This window comes from Schistocerca piceifrons, chromosome 1 (assembly GCF_021461385.2).
Source record: "Schistocerca piceifrons isolate TAMUIC-IGC-003096 chromosome 1, iqSchPice1.1, whole genome shotgun sequence".
Taxonomy (NCBI): Eukaryota; Metazoa; Arthropoda; class Insecta; order Orthoptera; family Acrididae; genus Schistocerca; species Schistocerca piceifrons.
Window position 1 is genome coordinate 1092739245 of NC_060138.1, and position 27606 is coordinate 1092766850.

Sequence of the window (27606 nt, forward strand, 5' to 3'; positions counted from 1 at the left end):
TTATGCAAAGTTTAAGATGCGATACCATACTAAGACGTACAAACTGGTGAAAAAATAACGATACCGTTGTAGGTCTGTATCACAATCGATTATAATAGTCAGCGGCTGTTATCAATGAAATAGGTGACGTGTTGGTTACATGCAGGTTGAAGGCACTGAACGTAGAGCATTCGTAACAGCAGTTCACTTCATTACGTGCGGACCAAAGGAAGTGCACTGATCAGCCAGAACATCAAATATCAAATAACCGGTTGTCCACATCTCATATAGCAACGGCGACGCGTCGTGGCGTGGATGCAATGAGACCTTTGTAGGTCGCTGGAGGGAGTTGGGACCACAGCTACACACACGTGTCACCTAATTCCCGTAAATTCTAGGGAATGGGGAGATGAGCTCTGACGCCACATTCGATCACATACCAGACGTGTTGGATCGGGTTCAGATCTGGCGAGTTGAGAGACCCAGCCCACCAGTTGGAACTCACCACACTGACACTCATTCCCTTGAGACATGCCGCGTTATCTTGTTGAAAAATGCGACTGCCGTTGGGAAACATGATTGTCATGAAGGGGTGGACATGGGACGATGCTCCTCGGCCGTCAGATGCCTTGCACGAGCTCCATTGGACTATGGGTGCCCACACAAATGTTCCCCAGAGCATAATGGAGCCGCTGCCAGCTTGTCTTCGTTCCGCAGTATGGGTGTCAGGAGCTGTTCCCCTGCAAGACGATGGATTCCGCTCCCTCCCACGGGCATGATTGAGGTGATTTCGGGATACATTCCGAGCGGAACTGGGTTGGAGGGATCAGATAGTGCTACCGAAAGTACTCTCCGGCGCACACCATTAGGTGACTTGCGGAGTATGATGTAGACGTAGATTCATCAGACTACGCAACGCTCTGTCACTGCGTCAACGTCCAGTGCCGATGGCCACGTGCCCAATTCGATGTTGTTGCCAATGTCATGCTGCTGACATCGACACATGCATGGGTCGTCGGCTGTGGGGGCCCATCGTTAGGAGTGTTCGGTGCGCCGTATGTTCGGACATGTACTCTGCCCAGCATTAAAGTCTGACATTAGTTTCGCCACAGTTCGCCGCCTGTCCTGTTTTACCAGTCTGCCCATGTTACGATGTCCGACCTCTGTAGTGAGAGATGGTCGCCCACTTTCACGGCGTCTGGACTTGGTTTCACCTTGGTTCCACCATGTATTAAAAACACCACAGCACTCCTCGAACACCCGCCAAATCGTGCAGTTTCCGAAATGCTCGTGCCGAGCCTCCGGGACATGACAATCTAACTAAAACAGATCCCGCGCCTTTCCCATTCTACACGCGGACACCTCGCTCACTGATATAACATGCACAGAGCGTGTGTCTGACCGACTGGACGGGCTATATCGATTGCAGGTCGGTGGTCACAATGTTCTGGCGGATGAGTCCCCTCGCTAAGACCGTTACACAACAAGAGTGGCGCATAGTCAAAAGAGGGTACATGTTTCGGGTGTGCTGCAGAGACAGTTATGCTGCTGTAAGCATAACCGTGCAACGCAGCGTGAGCGAAGTGACGCAGCTGTCGTAAAAGAACTCCTAAGGTGAAGTACGTGGGACAATAAGATCCATGTGGGCCAAACGTAAAAATTGCACACAGTCGCCGTGGAATTTTGGCAGTCTGTAGAGCACATGCAGTGTGGCCACAAGCCGTCGCGAAATGGTACCAACAATTCAACGAAGGTGGCACAGACTAAGGTAATGCGGAGCGGGAAGTCCAGGTGTTGCATCGTGCGATTCACATCTTTTCGACGAGCTGAAGGAACATCCGGATGGAGGAAGAAGAGTTTCTTCAACGGTTAGTACGTTCACACGTCTGAGACGGCTCCGAGACCAAAGTGCAGGTTTCCGTGGTCGAGGTAGTAGACGATTAGTAGTCAGCTCCAACCATTCATTGTTTACCGAGACTTGGTGACGATGTTGGAAAAACAGTGTCGCGTATCTGTGTCACTGTGAAGTGTAGTGCAGAAGTGAATAAGTTACGTGGCCTGCCGTGATAATGTGCAACATAATTTTCGAAATCCTTCAGACCATTAAGAGTGAAACAGCCCTACAAGGATGTTGTTTGAACCTGTGTAGTATGGCATCTCATCTTATAAATTTCCTTTACTTCACATGTATGGTCACAAATTTTCATGTCACCAGACTCCTGGTTTCGGCCTATAATGACGATCTTCAGATCTCTAAAACGGATCTGAAGACAGTCATTATAGGCCGAAACTGATAGTCTGGTGACATGAAAATTTGTAACCATAGACTTTGAAGTAAAGGAAATGTATTCCATTTTAGGGTCACTATTCAATTCGCGACTACGTCGTAGCTTGTGAATATAATATTACGTCTGACAATTTGCATAAGCCGAAATTGGAATAGCACAATAAAAGCAGTTCCAGAAAAAGGCGGAAAATGTCATTTAAAGTATGATGAACATGACTGGACATATGAGCAATGAACCACACACACAGACACACACACACACACACACACACACACACACACACACACAGTAGAGAGAGCGAGAGAGAGAGAGCGAGAGAGAGAGAGAGCGAGAGAGAGAGAGAGCGAGCGAGAGAGAGAGAGCGAGAGAGAGAGAGCGAGAGAGAGAGAGCGAGAGAGAGAGAGCGAGAGAGAGAGAGCGAGAGAGAGAGAGAGAGAGAGAGAGAGAGAGCGAGAGAGAGAGAGAGAGACAGAGAGAGAGCGAGAGAGAGACAGAGAGAGAGAGAGAGCGAGAGAGAGCGAGAGAGAGAGAGAGAGAGAGAGAGAGAGAGCGAGAGAGAGACAGAGAGAGAGCGAGAGAGAGACAGAGAGAGAGCGAGAGAGAGACAGAGAGAGAGAGAGAGAGAGAGAGAGAGAGCGAGCGAGAGCAGGGGAGGGAAGGAAAAGATAAAAAAAAGAGGGGGGAGTGAGCTATATGTATGAGAGATGAAGGGAAGTAGTACCCCAATCCTCTCCCGCTGCTTTGAGGTAGGGTCGGCACCGCAGGTACCAGAAGTGAGGTGTGTAGCGCCTGTGTTGCAGGCTGCAGCCTTTCGGAATGCGTTTCATTCCGTTTCTTTCTCGTTTTTCACGCGCATGCTGCCGGCGGGAGTGTGGTGTTTGACGGAACATCCGCCATCCCCCCCACGGCTATTTTTCCGCCGTCAGCCACGGGGCAGAGATTAAATTTTTTGCGCCCTCCGCGACGGGCTCCGTGATGCATACGAAATGCGGACATCCGCCCACGTGTGGACACGTGTCCCTCCTGTCACACGTCTGGTTTTTTCGCCCTTTTTGTCTGGCGCCCGCCGCCTCCAGTACGAAGGCAGGTGTCTCGCAGCTCGTCAGACCTGACTTCTGGTGGACACCAGGGTATTGTGCTACTGCTTCGCTGTCGGAAGCGCCTCTACCAGCTGTACTGTGAAAGGAAATACAGTATTATAGCAACAGTCCCCTTGAAATGGGCGTGATATTGTCAGTGGAGAAAAGCGAGAGGGAGAGCGCACATTAATGGTTGATAGGATACAGTCTGCCTGCATAGTGTGCTCATTTAGGTTAAATTCGCTTCATTTTTCTGCATCTAAGTTTGTACTTCGCGAACCACTGTGGAGCGTGGCAGATGGTACTGTATGCGGTACTTTGTATTAAGGTTCCTTGCGGTTACTATAGTTTAATTTTATGTAAACGATCTCTTTCAATTCGATTCGCATACGACAGAAGAATTTCCTTTATTTAGCGAAGTAAACTCCTACAAAATGGTGGTAGTATGGTAGTATGTTAATCGAGGAAGTCATCCTGTTTGGAGTTAACGAACTTAAAAGGAGGCAAGGTAGAAAACATATCCAACAGTTACTAATGTCATACAAAATAGTGCACAAAAAAGTGTGATGTAATAGAGACCACAAAAAAACTTTGCATTCGTCCAGAACATCTATGTAATGTAGACACGGATTACCAGCCCACCAGCTGCAACTTAAGGCTCTTATGCGGACGATCTATCGCCTGGTACCCAAGCAAAAGGTTTTGAAGAAATAATTGTCTCAAACGGCTATCAACAGTAGCTTACTGCGCAAAACTGTATTACATTCCTTTATTATACTATCAGTCAGTCTTGTGCCATCATCTGGTACGAAATAATGAACACTGCAACTTACATGTCACACACATGTAGCCCCTATGTCTGAATTTGTGTGATTTTATGAGTTACATTGCTGTTATTTCTTATCCTATGGTATTCGAAGACTGAAACCTGTAGTACAGTAGAGGAACTCAATACAGCTTTGTCTCAGGAGCTTTTTGAAAAACTTTCGAAGATCCTGAAAACAAACTCCACACTGCTCTCGACACCTTGGACACACATTACAAATGAAATAGATTATATCCAAATCCAGACAAAACTCGGACATGCGTATTTCAAATGAAAATTGAAAATCAGCTGGAATATAACAGCCCCGGAGCCACCCAAATATCATCACTGTCTGGGAATTATCATTGGCAGAATCTTACTGTCAAATCACGTTGTCAGAATACCAGACAAAAGTCGCCACACGTAACAACATGATGGCTGCCTAACGCGCCATCGAGGTGCGCGTCCTTCCACACATCAACTCTTCCGTTATGCTACGTATTATCCACGACTATGTCCCGATCTGCAGACATCTGTAAATTACCAGCAGCTAGGTGGCGACTCGTGCAGCGAAAGAGCTTTTAGAATACCGTGTAAGATCCCCCATTTTCTTACTAAACCACACCTTAGTTGGGGAGTCCGTAGACGATGGACGTGCTTTCCCATCCGAGACTCTCAGACATTAAGACAATCAGTCCTCGTGGTCGTGTAGGATTTCCTGCTATCTGTTTTACCACAAAACTCGCGTCGTTGTCCCTCGCAGAAGCGGTATCAGCACCATCTAATTCTCTAAAAAGTGCAACTCTATATCTCTAATTTCTAAGTGATGGGCCGGCCGTTGTGGCCGAGCGGTTCTAGGCGTTTCAGTCTGGAACCGCGCGACCGCTATGGTCAAAGGTTCGAATCTTGCCCGGGGCATGAATGTGTGTGATGTCCTAAGGTTAGTTAGGTTTAAGTAGTTCTAAGTTCTAGGGGAGTGAAGACCCCACATCTTAAGTCCTATAGTAGTCAGAGCCATTTTCTAAGTGATGAAGCTGGAAGCTATATCACTTGAAATAATGTTCGTAGATGCCCTTTCGACGTGTTTATTTACGAAAACGACATTATCTGACAATACTCAATCTCTCTTAACTGAAAACTAGCAATTTCTGAGAGCACGGTCTTAAGACAGAACTACATCGAAAGGCACCCTGTCGGCGATTGGCGACTATGGCCCCTAGCCTGCGTTCTTTAGTGCAGCCTGACCTTGTCGAACGCTACTGATACGCTGACATAAAATGTAAATATGGAAAACAAGGAAATAAAATCTAGTATAAAAATAAGGGGTACACAACAACCGTCAGTGAAACCACACTGCAGCCAAAACAGCTAGGGAGCAGAGATGTCCTGCTCGCTTGGTCAATCCACAGGGATGGATCCCACCTTGGAGAAGTACCAGCTGACGAGGAAGAAGGATGCAAGACCTGGTAATATATCAAGTGAATCAGGTGTGGAGTGGCGTAAGTGACTTTCCTTCTGCAGAGCGTTTTTTACGCGTGGTCTGTAGCCTAACAAATGGAACACCGAGTGAGGTGCCGCGTGGTACGTCCCTTTGATCTGTCTCGGAACTTTGGGGCCAGAATCCACGCACTCTCAAGCCGTCAAGCTGCTCCTCAGAACTGTCTGGTACGTCCCAGATGACCTCGGAAGGGACGAGCGTGGTACTGACAAGAGAATTCAATCCACTTTCGAAGTCCAAGGTAGAATTTATGAAATCTCTCATTTGCCTTTGCTTAATACCTTCTGCGATTATTTGGATAAAAAGTTCTCGGCCAACTTGCTGCGTCAAGTTCGGATAAAAAACCGAGCTTTTGATTATTGTCAAGGGCTATCGTCGAAAGCTTTGGATTTTATCCGAATTTGACGCGGCAAGTTCACCGACAACTTTTTATCCAGTTACGTCGTAGCAAGATATCGTAGTCATCCTTCGGGTGTTTGTTTGGGTTGTATCCCAACAGCTGTACCTCTGTAACCAATCAAAATTGGACTTTAGTTATACACACTGAAGTGGAAGAAAGTCCTGATATACCTCATAACATCGTGTTGGACCTCCTTTTGCCCGACGTAGTGTAGCAACCCGACGTGACACGGACTCAACAAGTCGTTGGAAGTCCCATGCAGAAAAGCTGAGTCATCCTGCTTCTATAGGGGTCCAGAATTGCGAAAATTTTGCCGCCGCAGGATTTTGTGCATGATCTGGCCTCTCTGTTATGTCCCATAAATGATCGATCGGACTCTGTCGGGCGATGTGGATGGACGAATTATTCGCTCGAATTGTCCAGAAAGTTCTTCAAACCATTTGCGAGCAATTGTGGGCCGTGGCACGGTGCATTGCCATTCGTAAAAATTCCATCGGCGTTTGTGGACGCGAAGTCCATGAATGGCTGCAACTGGTCTCCAAGTAGCGAAACATCGTCATTTCTAGTCAATGACATGTTCAGTTGGACCAGAGGACCCACTCCATTACATGCAAACAGTCACAGCATTATGGAGCCACCACTGGCTTGCACAGCTTGGGTCCTTGGCTTCGTGGCGACTACGCTACATCATCAGCTCTTACCATCTAGACGGCCGGTATGGCAGTGCGGTTCTAGGCGCTTCAGTCTGGAACCGCGTGACCGCTAAGGTCGCAGGTTCGAATCCTGCCTCGGGCATGGATGTGTGTGATGTCCGTAGGTTAGTTAGGTTTAAGTAGTTCTAAGTCTAGGGGACTGATGACCTCAGATGTTAAGTCCCATAGTGCTCAGAGCCATTTGAACCATTTTGAACCAGAGTAGAAATGTCAGCTCTGCCAATGCACTGCCCTTTTATACCTCGTGTAAGCCATACTACCGCCATCTGTAAATATTCATATCGCTATCACATGACTTTCGTCACCTCAGTGTACATAACGTTTTATTCAAATTAGTCTGTACTACTATCTCCTAGAATAAGTACAACCCTCCTGGGACACAATATTTACGTACCGTGACGCTACACGGCGTGCATCCACTGGGATGCCCCACGCATCTGCTACGCGCTGTATTTAGACATCAGGAGACATTACGAGAGTAGTAAAAGACCCAGCGAGAGGCATCGATCGATCGCCTGGTGCAATCTTTTTGCGAGGCCACCGGAGAGGAGCGAGCCGCCGGTGCTCTTATTTGTGCGCGGCGCGTCACCTGCCCGCCCACTGGAGCGCGTGCTCCGTGTTTGGCGGGCTGCCTCCTATCTGCCGTGATATGAGTCACGGCGGCCGAGCTGTCCTCGCCGCCTGCGACAGGACAGGCGGCTGCTCACGCAACTCCGTCTGTCGTCTCCCTGCGGCCGTACTTCTGACCGGGCGAGGGAGCGCAGTGATTACAACACTGAGAAATGTTCCTGCTCCTCGGCGTCGGGGCTGCCGTAGCGTCGTGCAGAGTCCCGCACGCGGCTGCGGCCAGAATCCACGCACTCCAGCGATATGTGGCGCCCGAGACAAATCAAGCTACGTATTATTACTGCGCACACATTCCAGGAAGCGGAATTAGATTACTTGTCTGCTCCGCTGCACTTCAGAAAAGTTTCATGAACGGGTTCGCCAGCCTCGCCTTGAGCTGCCAGGCACGGTTAAACATATCACTGCTGCCAAAATCAACGAATGCTGTGTCACAGATAACTGCTTTCAGAAAGCTTCAGCGGCCCGCCGACTGCCCTTGGAAAACGTTCACGGCTAACAGCTTTGTAGCCCGCCACAAGTGGCTCGTAACAGTTCAAATGGCTCAAATGGCTCTGAGCGCTATGGGAATTAACATCTGAGGTCATCAGTCCCCTAGAACTTAGAACTACTTACACCTAACTAACCTAAGGACATCACACACATCCATGCCCGAGGCAGGATTCAAACCTGCGGTTCCAGACTGAAGCGTCTAGAACCGCTCGGCCACACCGGCCGGCAATCGTAGCAGTTCCTAGAGCCAATTAGACATAGCTAAAGCCGACTCTTCAAAATATCCCGCTAGATAATGCCTCAGCCATCTGATACCATCATTTTCCGACCACCAATGCACACATCCTGAATACTTGCCTACGATAACCAGAAAACAGTTTTGGAACCCTCATGCGTCCTCAAGAAAAGCATTTGGGAATTCATTCAGTTTTTCTCTTGTCGTACTTGTGCTCTGTGCGATACGATCGAGTTTCAGCAGTCATTTTGTGCAAGCTGCCTACCGCACTCGCAAACTCACCACAAAAATGACTAAACAAGCGATTCTCTGAGCAGAACACAACCGTACAAATGTTAAATGATTACTCAGGCTACTCAGTTCAATTATCCACAAAATAAAATTTAATTAGAAAAGATCCAGCTAACTTTCCTAATGGAGAGGGAAGACTGTTTCTCCTAATGGAACCTGTATTACATTGGAAACCGTCACAATGAGACTGCAGCTGAGTGAGCTGGAATCCTCCGACGATATTTATTTTTAATGGGAAGGGTCACCTCATCAGAATGCTGTCGGAGGAAATGATGCAGTGATAAGTCAAATTAAAGGTACCAGTTTATTTGTAGTCAATCAGTATGGTCAGGTTGAAGTTGGATATTTACAGTTACTTTAATCAAAACTTAAATAGCAGTACGTGTACAATGTAAAGATTTTTTGAATCACCAACGTGAAAAATGCTGATTTATAAACACGGTATAGGTGCAGAAGCCACCCGAACTCTCTGAAAGACTGTAAATTGAGATAGAAATCACTTTCCGAAGTCTGGATATCTCACAAAAAGGACATACGCTAGATAGCACCGACTTTGGATTCCTGTAAGATGGAGACACGTAACGTGTATCCACAGGACATGTGGCCTGTAATTGAAGAAGTGTCATGATGATCTCTCCATTGGCAAAAGATTCCGGAATAGCCCCCATTCGGAATTGCGGGAGGGGACTGCCAAGGGGGAGGTTACCATGAGAAAAAGATTGAATAATCAACGAAAGGATAACGTTCTACGAGTCGGGGCGTGGAATGTCACAAGCTTGAACGTGGTAGGGAAACTAGAAAATCTGAAAAGGGAAATGCAAAGGCTCAACCTAGATATAGTAGGGGGTCAGTGAAGTGAAGTGGAAGGAGGACAAGGATTTCTGGTCAGATGTGTATCGCGTAATATCAACAGCAGCAGAAAATGGTATAACAGGTGTAGGATTCGTTATGAATAGGAAGGTAGGGCAGAGGGTGTGTTACTGTGAACAGTTCAGTGACCGGGTTGTTCTAATTAGAATCGACAGCAGACCAACACCGACAACGATAGTTCAGGTATACATGCCGACGTCGCAACCTGAAGATGAACAGATAGAGAAAGTGTGTGAGGATATTGAAAGAGTAATGCAGTATGTAAAGGGGGACGAAAATCTAATAGTCATGGGCGACTGGAATGCAGTTGTAGGGGAAGGAGTAAAAGAAAAGGTTGCAGGAGAATATGGGCTTGGGACAAGGAATGAAAGAGGAGAAAGGCTAATTGAGTTCTGTAACAAGTTTCAGCTAGTAATAGCGAATACCCTGTTCAAGAATCACAAGAGGAGGAGGTATACTTGGAAAAGGCCGGGAGATACGGGAAGATTTCAATTAGATTACATCATGGTCAGACAGAGATTCCGAAATCAGATACTGGATTGTAAGGCGTACCCAGGAGCAGATAGACTCAGATCACAATATAGTAGTGATGAAGAGTAGGCTGAAGTTCAAGACATTAGTCAGGAAGAATCAATACGCAAAGAAGTGGGATACGGAAGTACTAAGGAATGACGAGATACGTTTGAAGTTCTCTAACGCTATAGATACAGCAATAAGGAATAGCGCAGTAGGCAGTACAGTTGAAGAGGAATGGACATCTCTAAAAAGGGCCATCACAGAAGTTGGGAAGGAAAACATAGGTAAAAAGAAGGTAGCTGCGAAGAAACCATGGGTAACAGAAGAAATACTTCAGTTGATTGATGAAAGGAGGAAGTACAAACATGTTCCGGGAAAATCAGGAATACAGTAACATAAGTCGCTGAGAAATGAAATAAATAGGAAGTGCAGGGAAGCTAAGACGAAATGGCTGCAGGAAAAATGTGAAGACATCGAAAAAGATATGACTGTCGGAAGGACAGACTCAGCATACAGGAAAGTCAAAACAACCTTTGGTGACATTAAAAGCAACGGTGGTAACATTAAGAGTGCAACGGGAATTCCACTGTTAAATGCAGAGGAGAGAGCAGATAGGTGGAAAGAATACATTGAAAGCCTCTATGAGGGTGAACATTTGTCTGATGTGATAGAAGAAGAAACAGGAGTCGATTTAGAAGAGTTGGGGATCCAGTATTAGAATCGGAATTTAAAAGAGCTTTGGAGGACTTACGGTTAAATAAGGCAGAAGGGATAGATAACATTCCATCAGAATTTCTAAAATCATTGGGGGAAGTGGCAACAAAACGACTATTCACGTTGGTGTGTAGAATATATGAGTCTGGCGATATACCATCTGACTTTCGGAAAAGCATCATCCACACAATTCCGAAGACGGCAAGAACTGACAAGTGCGAGAATTATCGCACAATCAGCTTAACAGTTCATGCATCGAAGCTGCTTACAAGAATAATATACAGAAGAATGGAAAAGAAAATTGAGAATGCGCTAGGTGGTGATCAGTTTGACTTTACGAAAAGTAAAGGGACGAGAGAGTCAATTCTGACGTTACGGCTAATAATGGAAGCAAGGCTAAAGAAAAATCAGGACACTTTCATAGGATTTGTCGACCTGGAAAAAGCGTTCGACAATATAAAATGGTGCAAGCTGTTCGAGATTCTGAAAAAAGTAGGGGTAAGCTATAGGGAGAGACGGGTCATATACAATATGTACAACAACCTAGAGGGAATAATAAGAGTGGACGATCAAGAACGAAGTGCTCGTATTAAGAAGGGTGTAAGACAAGGCTGTAGCCTTTCGCCCCTACTCTTCAATCTGTACATCGAGGAAGCAATGATGGAAACAAAAGAAAGGTTCAGGAGTGGAATTTAAATACAAGGTCAAAGGACATCAATGATACGATTCGCTGATGACATTGCTATCCTGAGTGAAAGTGAAGAAGAATTAAATGATCTGCTGAACGGAATGAACAGACTAATGAGTACACAGTATGGTTTGAGAGTAAATCGGAGAAAGACGAAGGTAATGAGAAGTAGTAGAAATGAGAACAGCGAGAAACTTAACATCAGGATTGATGGTCACGAAGTCAATGAAGTTAAGGAATTCTGCTACCTAGGCAAAAAATAACCAATGACGGACGGAGCAAGGAGGACATCAAAAGCAGACTCGCTATGGCAAAAAAGGCATTTCTGACCAAGAGAAGTCTACTAATATCAAATACCGGCCTTAATTTGAGGAAGAAATTTCTGAGGATGTACGTCTGGAGTACAGCATTGTATGGTAGTGAAACATGGACTGTGGGAAAACCGGAACAGAAGAGAATTGAAGCATTTGAGATGTGGTGCTATAGACGAATGTTGAAAATTAGGTGGACTGATACGGTAAGGAATGAGGAGGTTCTACGCAGAATCGGAGAGGAAAGGAATATGTGGAAAACACTGATAAGGAGAAGGGACAGGATGATAGGACATCTGCTAAGACATGAGGGAATGACTTCCATGGTACTAGAGGGAGCTGTAGAGGGCAAAAACTGTAGAGGAAGACAGAGATTGGAATACGTCAAGCAAATAATTGAGGACGTAGGTTGCAAGTGCTACTCTGAGATGAAGAGGTTAGCACAGGAAAGGAATTCGTGGCGGGCCGCATCAAACCAGTCAGTAGACTGATGACAAAAAAAAAGATGGAGAACTACTGATAAAAAGCAGTCACAAGTTAAGAAGCAGGCTGTCAAATTCTGAGCTATGCCGCGAAAAGACAACGCAAACGCTAAACGTGACGCTTGCTCTAAAACAGCTGAAGGACTGCAAAGCTGAAGCGGGGCACTTCACAGCGACTCCCCAACGAGTCGCGGACCTCCGCTGTGAGCTCGCCCCCAAAATCCACTAACCACTCTGTACTCTCACACACTTCCAAAAATAATGCTGGCAGGAGAGAAAATAGCAGGTTTTGCCACAGTGACAACTGAAAATCTCTCTTTCTCTTCCTGCACAAAGTAAAATATGCAGAATTTTCTTCTCCAGCAATTGTATCCTCTGTTAACAAACTGAAAATTGAAACTTCCCAGCAGTTTAAAACTGTGTACCGGACCGAGACTCGAACTCGGGACCTTTGCCTTTCGCGGGCAAGTGCTCTACCATCTGAGGTCTCGAGTTAGAGTCTCGGTCTGGCACACAGTTTTAATCAGCCGGGCAGTTTAATATCAGCGCACACTCCGCTGCATAGTGAAAATCTCATTCTGGAATCTGAAAGTTGGTAGTATACTGGCCCTCGCCTTATGATTGGCCGAATGTTATCCGGGCGTGTAAAAGCAGCTCGCTTCCCACGCTGTTCACCGAAACATAGCGGTGGCTCTGTTCCCTGCTTCCGCTTCTAGAACAACCTGTCGGCTTTCGTTGAAATCTCTCAAGAGCTCATGTGGTTCGCGCTGCTTTGAAAGTAATCTGGCTTTAGAGATGCCGAAAGCAGCTTACTCATGCGAACACTGCCTGTCAGAGTTCTTGGTGGGAATCTTCGCGAACTTCAACAATCGCCTACCCACCGCCTAAGACTTCAGGTGGCACGTCTTGCGACATTCCAACAACTGGCAGAAACATGATCTAAAATGGCAGAATTCACAGGCGTTGCTTTTCTATTCAGAAAGTTTATGAGAATGCAAAATAAAATCATTATATGTAGTCGCCTAGCGACATGCGGCGAACCAGTATCGTCACATTCTGTACTGGAAGAAATATTCTGTGGATCACTAAACCTGAGAAATCAGAATACTCTCGGATCAGCACCTCCTCTCCAAAGAACTTACAACGCGATCATTCAGGAGGGCTGCCGGTGTTTCCCTCGATTTCGCTCCAGTCGACTCGAAGAAATTCTATTTACGTACAGGCTTTTCAGTCAACTAACCTTACCTGAAGACTTCAGGCATTTTCGTGGGCATTTACAGCTCCCATTTACAGCAGCCCCCTGCAGAGTTCTGCCTCTCGTCAGGACGTACTGTAAATAGATTTTCAACATTTGCTAAACACACTTGCCGTCTGCGAACACGAACTACTACTCCTGATTCCTGAAAGACCAATACATCACTCCAGGATGTACAAATCACTCGCCTTTCCATCACAGACCACGTGCCAGCTGCGACTTCCCTAGCAGCCGAGAGGAATACCGCACGACAGAGCCAGGAAAGATACACTGAAGCGCCAAAGAAACTGATACAGGCATGCGTATTCAAATACAGAGATATGTAAACAGGCAGACTGCGGCGCTGCGGTCAGCAACGCCTTTATAAGACAAGAAGTGTTTGGCGCAGTTGTTAGTTCGGTTACTGCTGCTACAATGGTAGGTTGTCAAATTTTAAGTGAGTCTGGACTTCATGTTTCAGTCGGCACACAGCGATGAGAGACAGCATCTCCAAGGTAGCGATGCAGTGGGGATTTTCCCATACGACCATTTCGCTAGTGTACCGTCAATATCAGGAATCCGGTAAAACATCATATCTCCGACACCGCTGCAGCCGGAAAAAAGTCCTGCGAGAACAGGACCAGTGACGACTGAAGACAATCGTTCAACGTGACAGAAACGCAACACTTCCGCAAATTGCTGCAGATTTCAGTGCTGGGCCATCAAGTGTCAGCGTGCGAACCACTCAACGAAACATCATCGGTATGGGCTTTCGTAGCCTAAGGTCTACTCGTGTATCCTTGATGACTGCACGACACAAAGCTTTACGCCTCGCCCGGTCCCGTCCACACCGACATTGGACTGTTTATGACTGGAAATATTTTGCCTGGTCGGCTTCCGCTGGCCACCAGACTCCCCAGAAGTGAACACTATTGAGCAAATCTGCGATGCCTTGCAACGTGCTGTTCAGAAGAGATCGCCATCCCGTCGTACTATTACGGATTTATGGACTACCCTGCAGGATTCATGGTGTCAGTTCCCTCCAGCACTACTTCAGACATTAGTCGGGTCTATGCCACGTCGTAGTGCGGCGCTGCTGCGTGCTCACGGGGTCTCTGCATGATATTGGGCATGGGTTCCAGTTTGTTTGGCTCGTCAGTGTACGTTACAATTGGACTTGCATCCGCTGTATGTACGTGTTATTTTCTGTGTTTTATTGTCCCTGTTAATACATATCGATAAAACGAATATTGTACTAGACATATTTGGGACTGCTCTTTCAAATGGTCTCGTAAATTCCGTTTTAGCCGGCCTGTGTAGCCGTGCGGTTCTAAGCGCTTCAGTTTGGAACCACGTGACCGCTACGGTCGCAGGTTCGAATCCTGCCTTGGGCATGGATGTGTGTGTTGTGCTTAGGTTAGTTAGATTTAAGTAGTTCTAAGTTCTAGGCGACTGATGACCTCAGAAGTTAGTCTCATACTGCTCAGAGCCATTTGAACCATTCCGTTTTAAAAATCTTTTTGTTTGTAACGGAAAACAAACCGACGCTTTCCGTCAACAATGGGCGTCGCATGAAAGGTGTGGTGTGCACTGTTTGTTTGTGCCAAATCCATCTATAGGTTTACATTGCAAAAGCGAAATTGCAAATATCTGCCGAAGCAGCAGATAAAATGCGCCTGAAGACTTTTACTAGAGACCCTGCGTGCGTGCGTGTGTACACACATCTTCTTAACCTTACATCAAACTAGTTTTAAGTTGCAGTCGGGGAAGGTGCCTTCGTCCCGCCCTCGGAGCTTCACTATCGTCTCATTAACGGACGCGGCAAGAAACCATGAGCTCTTAGCGATGTGCGAGACAAATTATGCGACGGACTTCTCCAAAGGCTGACTAGGGAAACGTTTATCAATGGACCCAGATTAGTCCTCTGTACTTCTATTAATTAAAATCAGTCTAAAAAAGGGTCACGAGCTCGCGTATAGTGTTAATTTGGTCAGTGCTCAGAAACCTATGATTCATGTACTGCAGCTATGGAACTGCATTCAGGAAGATACCGAGATCCGAACACTGGTCTGGAAATTTGCGGTGTAAACAGTTCTTACACAGATATAAACTCGTAGGCTTCCACAGCCAGTGTCACTTCAGGTAAAATAATTTTGGGTGTTGGGCCGCGTAATTGTAACTACTGAAAATAGCGAAATTGCCGACGTTTCGTCCGATTTGCTGCTGTCGCAGTAAAGAGGACCGCAGCGAGTCGGTCGAAATGTCGGAAATTTCGCTGTTTTGGTAGTTACAATTACGCGGCCCAACACCCAAAATTATTTTATGCTAAAGTTTATACACAGCTTCCAGCTGCCTCCTAGTTACTTCTGTCGATAATCTCCACAAAGACGAAACAATAGAATTGTATGGAGTCAATGGGTAAAAAGACATACAAACATACCATGTTTCAAAATTCCACGGGAACAAATGTGATTTCTGGGTTCAACTGGGCCTCGCCAAGCGTGTCACTTCCACCCGGCATTCCTGCCAGCTAGCTAATGGGTCCCGAATCACATAGAGGCCTCTTCCTACCGAGCTCCTCAACACACTGTCAACTGCAACACTGGCTCAGAAAACTGGAAGATGGCTAAACAGAATTCCACGGCCACACACGGCGATATGGTTTCGATTCTTCCAGTCTCCTTGTATCTGGAAAGAAACTGTTCAGCGCTGAGGATTACTCATTTGATGTACGAAACACTCTGCCTCCACAGGGCTCACGACTTGCCTCAAAGATCTGCAAGAGCTTTCCTTCCATTTACAGGAGCGCCAAGAATCTCTGAGATTGGCTACAAGATCCGAGTATTCAAACAATCAGCCTCACACTGCAGAGCCTTCTATACGAATCCCTATAGGGCGCTGCTTCCTGCCAGAAATATCCAGAAGTTTGCTGCAGCATCGGAACTGATTAAACCTTACAGCAGCTTAGTGTGTATTGACCGCAGTTTGCTTTTGAGGTATTTCATGAAGAACAAGCCATTTAGGTGTAACCTGTGGCTCGTCCGATGTTAGAAAAAAGATTATCACGCAGAAGCGTAAGCAGCTTAGTAGTCGGGGCAAGCGGCCCACTCACTGTTCGACATAGTTAGAAGTTTAAGGTAAAATCCATGAAACGCATGCAGAATGTCTGCAAGGCATGACGACATCCTAGCAGACCTACTTGCTCTGTGGACGTTTAATTGTGCCGTGCCGTCAGTACTTGGAAGTGTTTTGGACGTCTCAGAGAAGACCCATCAATAGTTGTAAACACAAGAGTACCAACAATCAATTTGTCCATTTATTACTGTTGTGAAATTGGTCATTAGACTTATATATTTAGAAATAATTATGAAAAATCCGCCTCTATTGCACAAACTACCTGGTGTTTACCTAGGTTTCAGCGTGGGTAACCACGCCTTCTTCAGAACAAATATAAAACAGCTTGCCTAAATAGGCATAGTCAAAGGCCTATTTAGGCAAGGTGTTTATTTGTTCTGAAGGCGACGTGGTTACCCACGCTGAAACCTAGGTAAACACCAGGATGTTTGTGCAATCCAGGCGGATTTTTCATAATTATTTTGATACTTACGATTGCTGACGCCCTGCAGTGCTGAAAGTTCTTATGTATTTAGATATTCGTTGTTATAATGACTTGAAAATTCGAGATAGTATACAGTCAGACTGTTCGAGACGACTTAAAATCTGACGTTTTGTGAGAGAAGGTCCAGCTATAATTTCGCAGCTGCTGGACCTACTCAGAACTACATTCTTCGCACCAACTGCATCGGAAAAGAGCCTCACAGGGTAACCAGTGACTTTGATTAGCAAGTCCACGACAAAAAGGAGTCCTCAGAAGGCGACCGTAATTGAGAATAATTCCAGGTAAAACATGCACAAGCTACTAAAAGCTGACAGAAACTTGACACATTGTTATACATTGCAAGGAGGAACAACGCACCATCGTCTCTAGGCTGGACAAAGCCCTTTCCTTCAGATACCTGGAGCGGGCTCTCATTTCCACAACCAAGAGGACGAGTCCACAGTCACGGCCACAAACATATGTTAGAAGTCCGGATTCGGAGGTCACGCAGTGAGTCAGTGGTATGAGTGTGTGCTGCCCGCGAAGCTCTGTGGCAGAAGCGAGGACTTCCGCGCAGCTGGTGAGGCGAGGCGAGGTGTGGTGTGGCCCTGAGCCAGCGCGGCGTTCCCACCGCCTGGATGGCCTGCCCCAGCCTTTCAGAGACCAGAGTTCGCCACTCGCCTCGGCCACTCCGAGGTTTCCGCGTGCGGCGCAAGCAACCGCTTCGTTACACAGACTGGTGCCTGCCACAAATGGGGCCCTGCCTGCCTCCGCGTAGTCGCGTCTCGGGCTGGCGCCTCCCACGTGCCTCTGTCTTAGGTCACAGCGGGGTGCGCCGCTCCTAACAGTCGTGTCTAATGTCTCGTGTCTAGTGCAGTGGAGCTGCTGGCAACGGCGCGCTGCTAACCTGTGGACCCGTTATACTCTGCAGGTTCTTCCCGAGGTTAACACCTCCTTCAGATTGTGTGTATTATATATACACTACTGGCCATTAAAACTGCTACACCACGAAGATGACGTGCTACAGACACGAAATTTGACCAACAGGAAGAAGATGCTGTGATATGCAAATGATTAGCTTTTCAGAGCATTCACACAAGGTTGGCGCCCGTGGCGTCACCTACAACGTGCTGACATGAGGAAAGTTTCCAACCGATTTCTCACACACAAACAGCAGTTGACCGGCGATGCCTGTTGAAACGTTGTTGTGATGACTCGTGTAAGAAGGAGAAATGCGTACCATCACGTTTCCGACTTTGATAAAAGTCGGATTGCAGCCTATCGCGATTGCGGTTTATCGTATCGCGATATTGCTGCTCGCGTTGGTTGAGATCCAAAGACTGTTAGCAGAATATGGAATCAGTGGGTTGAGGAGGGTAATACGGAATGCCGTGCTGGATCCCAACGGCCTCGTATCACTAGCAGTCGAGATGCCTGTCATCTTATCCGCATGGCTGTAACGGATCGTGCAGCCACGTCTCGATCCCTGAGTCAACAGATGGGGACGTTTGCAAGACGACAACCATCTGCACGAACAGTTCGACGACGTTTGCAGCAGCATGGACTGTCAGCTCGGAGACCATGGCAGCGTTACCCTTGGCGCTGCATCAGACAGCAGCGCCTGCGATGGTGTACTGAACGACGAACCTGGGTGCACGAATGGCAAAACGTCATTTTTTCGGATGAATCCAGGTTCTGTTTACAGCATCATGATGGTCACATCCGTGTTTGGCGACATCGCGGTGAACGCACATTGAAAGTGTGTATGCGTCATCGCCATACTGGCACATCACCCGGCGTGATGGTATGGCGTGCCATTGGTTACACGTCTCGGTCACCTGTTGTTCGCATTGACGGCACTTTGAACACTGGACGTTAGATTTCAGATGTGTTACGACCCGTGGCTCTACCCTTCATTCGATCCCTGCGAAACCCTACATTTGAGCAAGATATTGCACGACCGCATGTTGCAGGTCCTGTACGGGCCTTTCTGGATACAGAAAATGTTCGACTGCTGCCCTGGCCAGCACATTCTCCAGATCTCTCACCAACTGAAAACGTCTGGTAATGGTGGCCGAGCAACTGGCTCGTCGCAATAGGCCAGTCACTACCCTTGATGAACTGTGGTATCGTGTTGAAGTTGCGTGGACAGCTGTACCTGTACACGCCGTGCAGTGCAGGCAAGTAAACAGGCAAATGTGCTGATATTCTGACAGTATCACGAGAGCTCTGCCTGGTGGTGTTTGCACCGCTAATGTCGATTCCGGCCACTGTGCTCTTAAATTGTAGGACATTTCTCAAATTTTTTGTGACACGTTTCAACGTCAACATTGACAAGAGCTGTCGATTGCAGTTTAAAAAGTACATGGTTCCATTTAAAAATTGCACTTGCTTCAGTATCGCTATTGCTACCAGCGCTAAAAACATCAACGCTCTAACATTTGCCGGAAACCGCATTGCGATATTATAACCGTTCACGAAGTTCGTACGTGACTCAGCAAATGTAGTTAAAAAAGGAACGAAGTTGATGCCATATTTCAGTACCTATTAACTCCTTTGAATACGTCAGAAAATTTGCCACATTGTCAGCTGTAACTAAACTGAAACTGCACCTCTACATCATTTTAACTAGTAACGTATACCTTTCCCTGTGTTTTCATTCAAATAATGTGTACTCGGTTCGCATGCCAGACATTTTCGGCTCTGGGCTTAGGCGTGTACTGTGTCGCCTTAGATCGATCAGATGCTAATCTGGCACAGATGAAAAATTGTTGGAACGGTACGGTTTTCTGTACTGCAGACTGAGAATTTGTAAAGATGACATGCATTAAAACTGACAAAGTTTTCTGAGTGTTAAATAGAAGCTTCTTAAACTGTGTGATTTCACTTCTCTGTATATGCCTTTGATGCATATCAGAGGTTAGATGTGCGTCCAGATGACTAACTACAGAGACGTGTTGGGAACAGAGGTACTCTGTTCTAACCGTATGAGGGCTTATAATAACACGCCGCTTCATTAGTGTATACGGGATGAGATTCTCGCGTTACCAATTTCTCAACCAGACTAAAAGTTGAGGGTTTCCTGGAAATAGGGACAAATTTTAAAGTGCCCTAGAACATACAGAATTTATTGAAAATATTTTTTTTCAAACACATTGTGTAACTTGTCCCATTTATGTATGACAACCCAAGGCCGTACGGCAACGAGCAATGCGTTCATTGAAATTCTGGATGATGCATTCGCAAAAATCTGTTGGTATGTCTTTAATAATGCTTCTGATTCCTTCAGTTAGTACATTGTTCCTGGTTTGTTCACGTACACTTTTGATGTCACAAATCCTTACCAAAAAGTCACAAGGCACGAGATCGCATGATCTGGCAGGCCGTTCCTGGTTGCCACGCAAAGAGAAAATATTTTGAGGAAACTTTTCATTCAGCAGAGCAGTCGTTTCACGCGATGTGTGACATGTCGCACCATCTTGTTGAGACAAAAAAGCGTCATTTTCATCAGTGAAAGGGAAGAACCAATCAGATAGCATGTCTGAGTAACGGACGCCGTTCAGTGACAGAAGCTCCCTTATCATTTTCAAAAAAAGTACGTGCCGGTCACTCGTCCTGCCGAGAACCCACACCAAACAGCAGTCGTGCGTTGTGAATACATCTCATCTTCCACAGTCACTCGCGGATTTTCGTTACCCCAGATTCTGCAGTTCTGCTTATTGACGTGCCCACTGATATGGAAGTGCGCCTCATCTGAGGAAATAATTTTTTTTGTGAAGTTCTCGTTCTGCGCTTCTCGAGCTAAGACCCATTGAGCAATCGATGCCTCATTCTACGATCTGCAGGCTCCAACCCTTGTGTAAGGTGAATCTTGTACGCACACATTTTCAGATCTTTTGAAAGGATTTCATGCAGTGAACTTGGTGATAAACTCAATTGTTGAGCTCGTCGGCGAACCGATTCTAGGGCTTAGGGTCACAGTGTCACGCACGATAGCAATGATTCGTTGTGTTCGAACAGAGCGCCTTCGTCCTGTTTTCTAAACATTTGAAATAGAAGCCGTGGTCTCAAACTTCCGAAGTGATGATTCCTTTGGAGCAGCATTACGTCCGCGTGTCATTGCAATTCTTGAACGGTTACCTTGTGACTTTAACTGTTTTTATAAGAAGTGTTTATCACTTGGGTAAGTTGCTCAGTTGTCATTTGCTCTATGATAAAAATGAACATCAAACGACAATACTCGCCACACAAAAGCTGTCACGCTACTAATGAGAAGGATCGCAGATAACAAACATGAAAAAAAACTACGGCTGCCAACCGTCGTATGACAAAATGGCGCAAAATTTAAATTCGTCCTTATTTTCCGGACACCTGTTGCATTCCTTCATCTGATCGTCACAATTCCTCAGAATATCAGTGACGTGCCTTCTAGTGATAAAATTCCTCACGTACCAAAGTACTCCATTACTTGAAGAGGGAAGTTCCTTAAAAATGGAACCTCATGTCTGTCGCTGGTCGGATGGCCATCATCGCTGAGTAAGGTAACAACATCGGGAAACATCCCATTCTTGCAGTAGAGGGGCAGAGCGTATTTACTCCTGACGTCTAGGTGTAGGAAGCCGTCAGGTATGGCGTCAGGTCACAGCTGGTAATGATGAGGGAACTCGGGCAGCACATAAGTACATCATGGATATCCTGCGTCCTGTTGTCCCCCACGATACCACAGTACGACTGTTACATTTTTCAACACGACAGTGCTCGTCCACCTGTGACATCTCTTTCTCAACTGTGTGCGTGATATTGAAGTTCTCCAGTGGCCATCCAGATTCCCAGAGCTGTCCACGCTTTTCGGATGTGAACTCCGTCCCAATAACAGTATCGAGGATACATATCAGGAACCAGTTACAACAATGTTGTGGGCCAACTTGCCCCAGGAGAGGATACAGTGCCTTGATGTCACCTTTCCCAACCGATTCAGCGAATGCATCAAGGCCAGGCATATCGTCATGCTGATAAGTGGGCTTACACTGTTGTTTGCAAATCTGATTCGAGTTTTTAGTCCTTTGCAATAACATCACAAGCCTCCTATCAAACTGTGGAATTTCGTTTCTCCTTTCCGGGTTGTCACTTTTTTGTCAAGCAATGTACACTCCTGGAAATGGAAAAAAGAACACATTGACACCGGTGTGTCAGACCCACCATACTTGCTCCGGACACTGCGAGAGGGCTGTACAAGCAATGATCACACGCACGGCACAGCGGACACACCAGGAACCGCGGTGTTGGCCGTCGAATGGCGCTAGCTGCGCAGCATTTGTGCACCGCCGCCGTCAGTGTCAGCCAGTTTGCCGTGGCATACGGAGCTCCATCGCAGTCTTTAACACTGGTAGCATGCCGCGACAGCGTGGACGTGAACCGTATGTGCAGTTGACGGACTTTGAGCGAGGGCGTATAGTGGGCATGCGGGAGGCCGGGTGGACGTACCGCCGAATTGCTCAACACGTGGGGCGTGAGGTCTCCACAGTACATCGATGTTGTCGCCAGTGGTCGGCGGAAGGTGCACGTGCCCGTCGACCTGGGACCGGACCGCAGCGACGCACGGATGCACGCCAAGACCGTAGGATCGTACGCAGTGCCGTAGGGGACCGCACCGCCACTTCCCAGCAAATTAGGGACACTGTTGCTCCTGGGGTATCGGCGAGGACCATTCGCAACCGTCTCCATGAAGCTGGGCTACGGTCCCGCACACCGTTAGGCCGTCTTCCGCTCACGCCCCAACATCGTGCAGCCCGCCTCCAATGGTGTCGCGACAGGCGTGAATGGAGGGACGAATGGAGACGTGTCGTCTTCAGCGATGAGTCGCTTCTGCCTTGGTGCCAATGATGGTCGTATGCGTGTTTGGCGCCGTGCAGGTGAGCGCCACAATCAGGACTGCATACGACCGAGGCACACAGGGCCAACACCCGGTATCATGGTGTAGGGAGCGATCTTCTACACTGGCCGTACACCACTGGTGATCGTCGAGGGGACACTGAATAGTGCACGCTACATCCAAACCGTCATCGAACCCATCGTTCTACCATTCCTAGACCGGCAAGGGAACTTGCTGTTCCAACAGGACAATGCACGTCCGCATGTATCCCGTGCCACCCAACGTGCTCTAGAAGGTGTAAGTCAACTACCCTGGCCAGCAAGATCTCCGGATCTGTCCCCCATTGAGCATGTTTGGGACTGGATGAAGCGTCGTCTCACGCGGTCTGCACGTCCAGCACGAACGCTGGTCCAACTGAGGCGCCAGGTGGAAATGGCATGGCAAGCCGTTCCACAGGACTACATCCAGCATCTCTACGATCGTCTCCATGGGAGAATAGCAGCCTGCATTGCTGCGAAAGGTGGATATACACTGTACTAGTGCCGACATTGTGCATGTTCTGTTGCCTGTGTCTATGTGCCTGTGGTTCTGTCAGTGTGATCATGTGATGTATCTGACCCCAGGAATGTGTCAATAAAGTTTCCCCTTCCTGGGACAATGAATTCACGGTGTTCTTATTTCAATTTCCAGGAGTGTATTTACAGGAACTGAGTCTTAGGTTTTCATCGTGCTTAGGGTTTTCTGAAACCTAATACGGTTCCGTAATTACGCGCAAGAGCAAGTTGCTACGTCATCCGTCACAACGTCGATTTTCGAAAATTTAGCCGGCAGATGAGACGATTGGGTTTGACAAAACTCTGACGTACGTGGCAGAGAACGCAGAGAACAATTTTCATCCTAGATTAAGGCACCTTTGCGTTTCATTCACGGATTGAGGTTGGGAAGAATCACTGTTCTTACGTCTCTGTACGAGCTGTTATCTGTCTAATATTCATCTGCACAATCTTTACGCGGTCGATATGTTTCCTAAGCAAGTCCTGGCAAGATGTATAGCCTTCATCTTACCCTTCCAGTGAAGATTTTTCACATTTCTCTCATTAATCAAACAAACACGGTACCGTTCGCACGGCCCCTCTTTGTGTAAGCTCGATAGCTCATATCAACCCAATCCGATAAGGGCCCCATAAACTTCAACACTATCATAGCAGAAATTTATTGCTTGCCATTGGCTTTAGCTGCTGCTGAGCCTAGCTGGCTGTTCCAATCCATCTCTCCACACATTGTTACTGCCAACTGTTTGTGTGGCATAAAGGACTCCAGTTGTGACTCGTGAATCCTGTAGTCAGAGAATAACAGGCTTTTATGCTTCGTGAAGGGTGTAGTTTTGGATTTCTCTACATTATAAGCAAGTTGTACGTCACGGCACTAGACTGATATTTTGTTGAGATTTAATGTGATTTTACTGTAGTGTTTACCACATGGAATTTTCTCATACAGAGCTGTATCATCTGCGAAAGCTCTGGGATTGCAACTATTATTATCTGCTTAGTCATTAACGTATAGCATGAACACTAGCAGTCCAATTACGTTCCCCTGGGGCACACAATACCTTACTTCAGTTCCTATAGAAGACTCCAGATCCAGGATGTCGTGCTGTGTCCTGCCAGTCACGAACCTGTTTTTGTTTCCCATAGAACGCTTTTTGTTTACACGTCGTTGATGTGGTACTGAATGAGAGAGCTTTTCAAAACACTGAATTAACCTTGTTTCCTTTCTCAGTGGCGGGGTTATGTAGTCTGTGGGGAGCGCTAGTGGAATTAGACACAATCGATGTTACGAAGTGTATATATATAAGCCGCTTTCTTTACAGAGGGTTGGGATTTTCCCGTCCATCAGGCACTCGATGTAAAAGTTATTACGAGCTAACACCCTAATAACACGAAATGTGAGGACATCATTAGCACATCCAATAACATCCAGGTTGCGATTTTCTGCATATCGGTTGTGACTGTATCTGTGACTGTGACGGTATAATACCTGTGACTGTGATGGAGGGCCGAGAGAGCAGGAGCAGATCCCTAATGTGTTGCTGCAGAAAATGGAAAATCGCCCGATAGTCTAGCAGCTGACTGTATCTGGCTCTTCTGGTCATGACAGAGCAGGCTGAACCATATTACTATTTCTTAAAGTACTCAAAGCCCTTGCAGGGTAAACCAGATCAACTCTCGTGGCACTTCGTGAAATGCCTTCTGGACTCTGAGGAAGGCGCGGTGTGTTTCAATAAGCAGGCCAGCAGCAGCATCATCATCATCATCTGTCATCCCACAGCCCTTCGCGAATGACCATTGAAAGGCGATGAGACCGATAATTTGTAGGATCCTTTTATGGATGATGCGTTCCAAGGCCTTCATTGTGCATGCGGTAGTTGCCGTGTTCAGCTTGGCTACCCTTCTGCTTGAAAACTCGAACTTTTGTGCTATATGTCCAATCTGCTGGGAGTTTCTTAATGCATGACACGCAGCTGCTGAATTCTCTTATTATAACTACTGGTTTCAGTTTACACTTTTATCACGGTACTTGTATACATCAAAACAAAGCATGAAACAAATAAAAATGCACAATATCTAATCAGTTATACATAGGTCAAATATTGTCATGTCGTAGTGTATCATACCAATATGGCAATCCGTAAATTAGTGCCCCATCTGAAGTTTTAAACATTTATCAAATTATTCAGATATCCTTGCACGAAAGGTGGTGTATCCAGTTTGAACCCACAGTTAAAACTGATTATCAGCAAAGTGAACACGTCTGAAAGGGGATCCAACGTAGATGTACGTTATGAACAATAAACCGCAATGAAAATACAATAATGCTTCTTCATGGATTCAGTATTAAAAACATGTGTTCTGTTTTTATGTCTATTTAATTTTCTCTTTGTTTCATTGAATTTTTTTGTTATTACAGCATGTTGCATAAAATATACTCTCTTGACATGAGAACAAAATAAAAATTTTGTAATAAAATTGCAAGGCAGCTGCACAAGAGTATAATGAAAAACAAAAAACAGGAACAGAACGTAATAATAAAATAGAGAACCATACAGGTGTAGATAATAAATAAGAAAGGTGTAAACAGTAGAATTACTCGAAAGAAAACTAACTACCCCTACGTCATTTAAGAACTAGAGTTTTTTTCCTAATGTAATATATAACATTCTCATTAAGAATAAAAATATAATACAAATTTTGGATATAATTGAGGAAACATTAGAATCCGGATAAATGAAAATCATTAGTCATTTTATCCTACAAACAATCGTCATAAAATGGGAGCATACATCTATTTTATCATATCTAATGTTAATTTTCAAAATACAAGAGCACAGTTTTTCGGTACGTGTGTGGAAACTTTACAATCGCTGTATAGGACAAATATGGTTAATTGTAGCCTGCATATAACACAAAAAGGGACCCTACAACTCTGTTAAGATAAAAATAAGAGGAAAGAGACCTGGTTGTTCCTGTGGATGTTTGACTGCTCTGATGGTGGCAGTAGTTATGTGGATTGACATATTGGTATGATACGCTGTCATGTGATTAATTTTGCCTTTCGTAGGTTTCAATTTATACGTCCTATGTATAACCGGTTAGATTTTACATATTTTTATTTGTTTCATCCCTTGTTACACACATACTGTGATGATAGTGTAAACTGAAACCAGTAGTTAAAATAAGACAGTGTCATGCATTAAAAAAATTGTGGCAGCTGTTGGCCGTCACCTTCAAATGATGTTTAATTCCATATTGTTCGATTTCTTAGCCCCATAAATTTTTGTATCTGTATTGCATTGAAAACACCTGCAAAACAGTGCAAATATCGACGACCTACATTGTGTATCTTATTCAGAAACAAATTTGTTCTCCTCCTCCTCACCGTACTCCCTGTTGACAACTCTTCGCGCTGAAACATTTTTTCGTATTGAAAATTTGACAGTTTTGTCTCGGCTTCGTTTTCTTTTTTTCAGCGCTAACAAACAGTGGTAGGTAGATATATTTGACAGGTTTATCTATGAACAGTTGGCCGGTATACAACACCTAGTTTATGGTTTCACTGACTGCGACGGAAGAGCGGCATAACGATGCAATGGTAATGCGTTCCCGCAGTGACGTCAGCCCTATCATAGTACTGAGGGTCGTTGCATTAGTCTGTGTTTGGTGTTGCATGTTTCGGTATTTCCATATCATTTCATATGTGGAGGTATCTGCTCAGAAACATGCTATAGTTATTACAGTCACAAACACAATAAATCAGAACGTTCTTAGTCCGTAACGAGTCACCGGAGGCCACGAGGCCTTTGTACCAAAACATTCAGAAAACGCCCCTCAACAACGTCTGAGATGATGTCGGTTGAGTTCGGGTTCACACTGTATTTTTAGACAAATACATTGTGGGGACATACGTACTGGGCACATAGTTGGCCATCATGAATTCTAAATGTAACTCGCGAGGTGTGGGAGCGTGGTGCGTGTTTTTGCCGTGTAGTGTGTGTGTGTGTGTGTGTGTGTGTGTGTGTGTGTGTGTAGGACGGGAGGTGTAAATGGGCGACTTCCTGGTCCCACCGCAACAGCGCCGCGTGCGACCCCGGGAGTACAGCAGCCAGCCGGGGGGCTTCCGCGTGTCAAAACACGGGCCAACCGCCACGGGACGTCCTCATTAATGGCAGGCGCAGCTAGCTCGCTGTGGGACCAGGGGCACGCGCTTCTCTGTGTGGGCACCGAGATGCCTGACACGTTGCAGTACAGTACATCACTCGCGTCATACTCCAGTCGAGTCTCTTTAGATCGGTCCTACAGCTGCGTTGAGTGTACAAGGTCCAGGATGTTCGAAATCCGTAGAAAAGATGTATAAGCTAGA

General features: G+C 46.1%; 1 protein-coding gene across 1 annotated transcript in view; it reads left to right on the forward strand.

Annotated features, from left to right (window-relative positions):
- The first annotated feature begins 5532 nt into the window (after nt 1-5532).
- The window catches only part of LOC124777864 (fibrous sheath CABYR-binding protein-like), a 166658-nt gene continuing 144584 nt past the window's right edge, over nt 5533-27606 (forward strand). The window contains exon 1 of the mRNA XM_047253401.1: nt 5533-5650. Within this exon, the coding sequence (XP_047109357.1) occupies nt 5533-5650 (118 nt within the window). The remainder of the gene's footprint in view (nt 5651-27606) is intronic.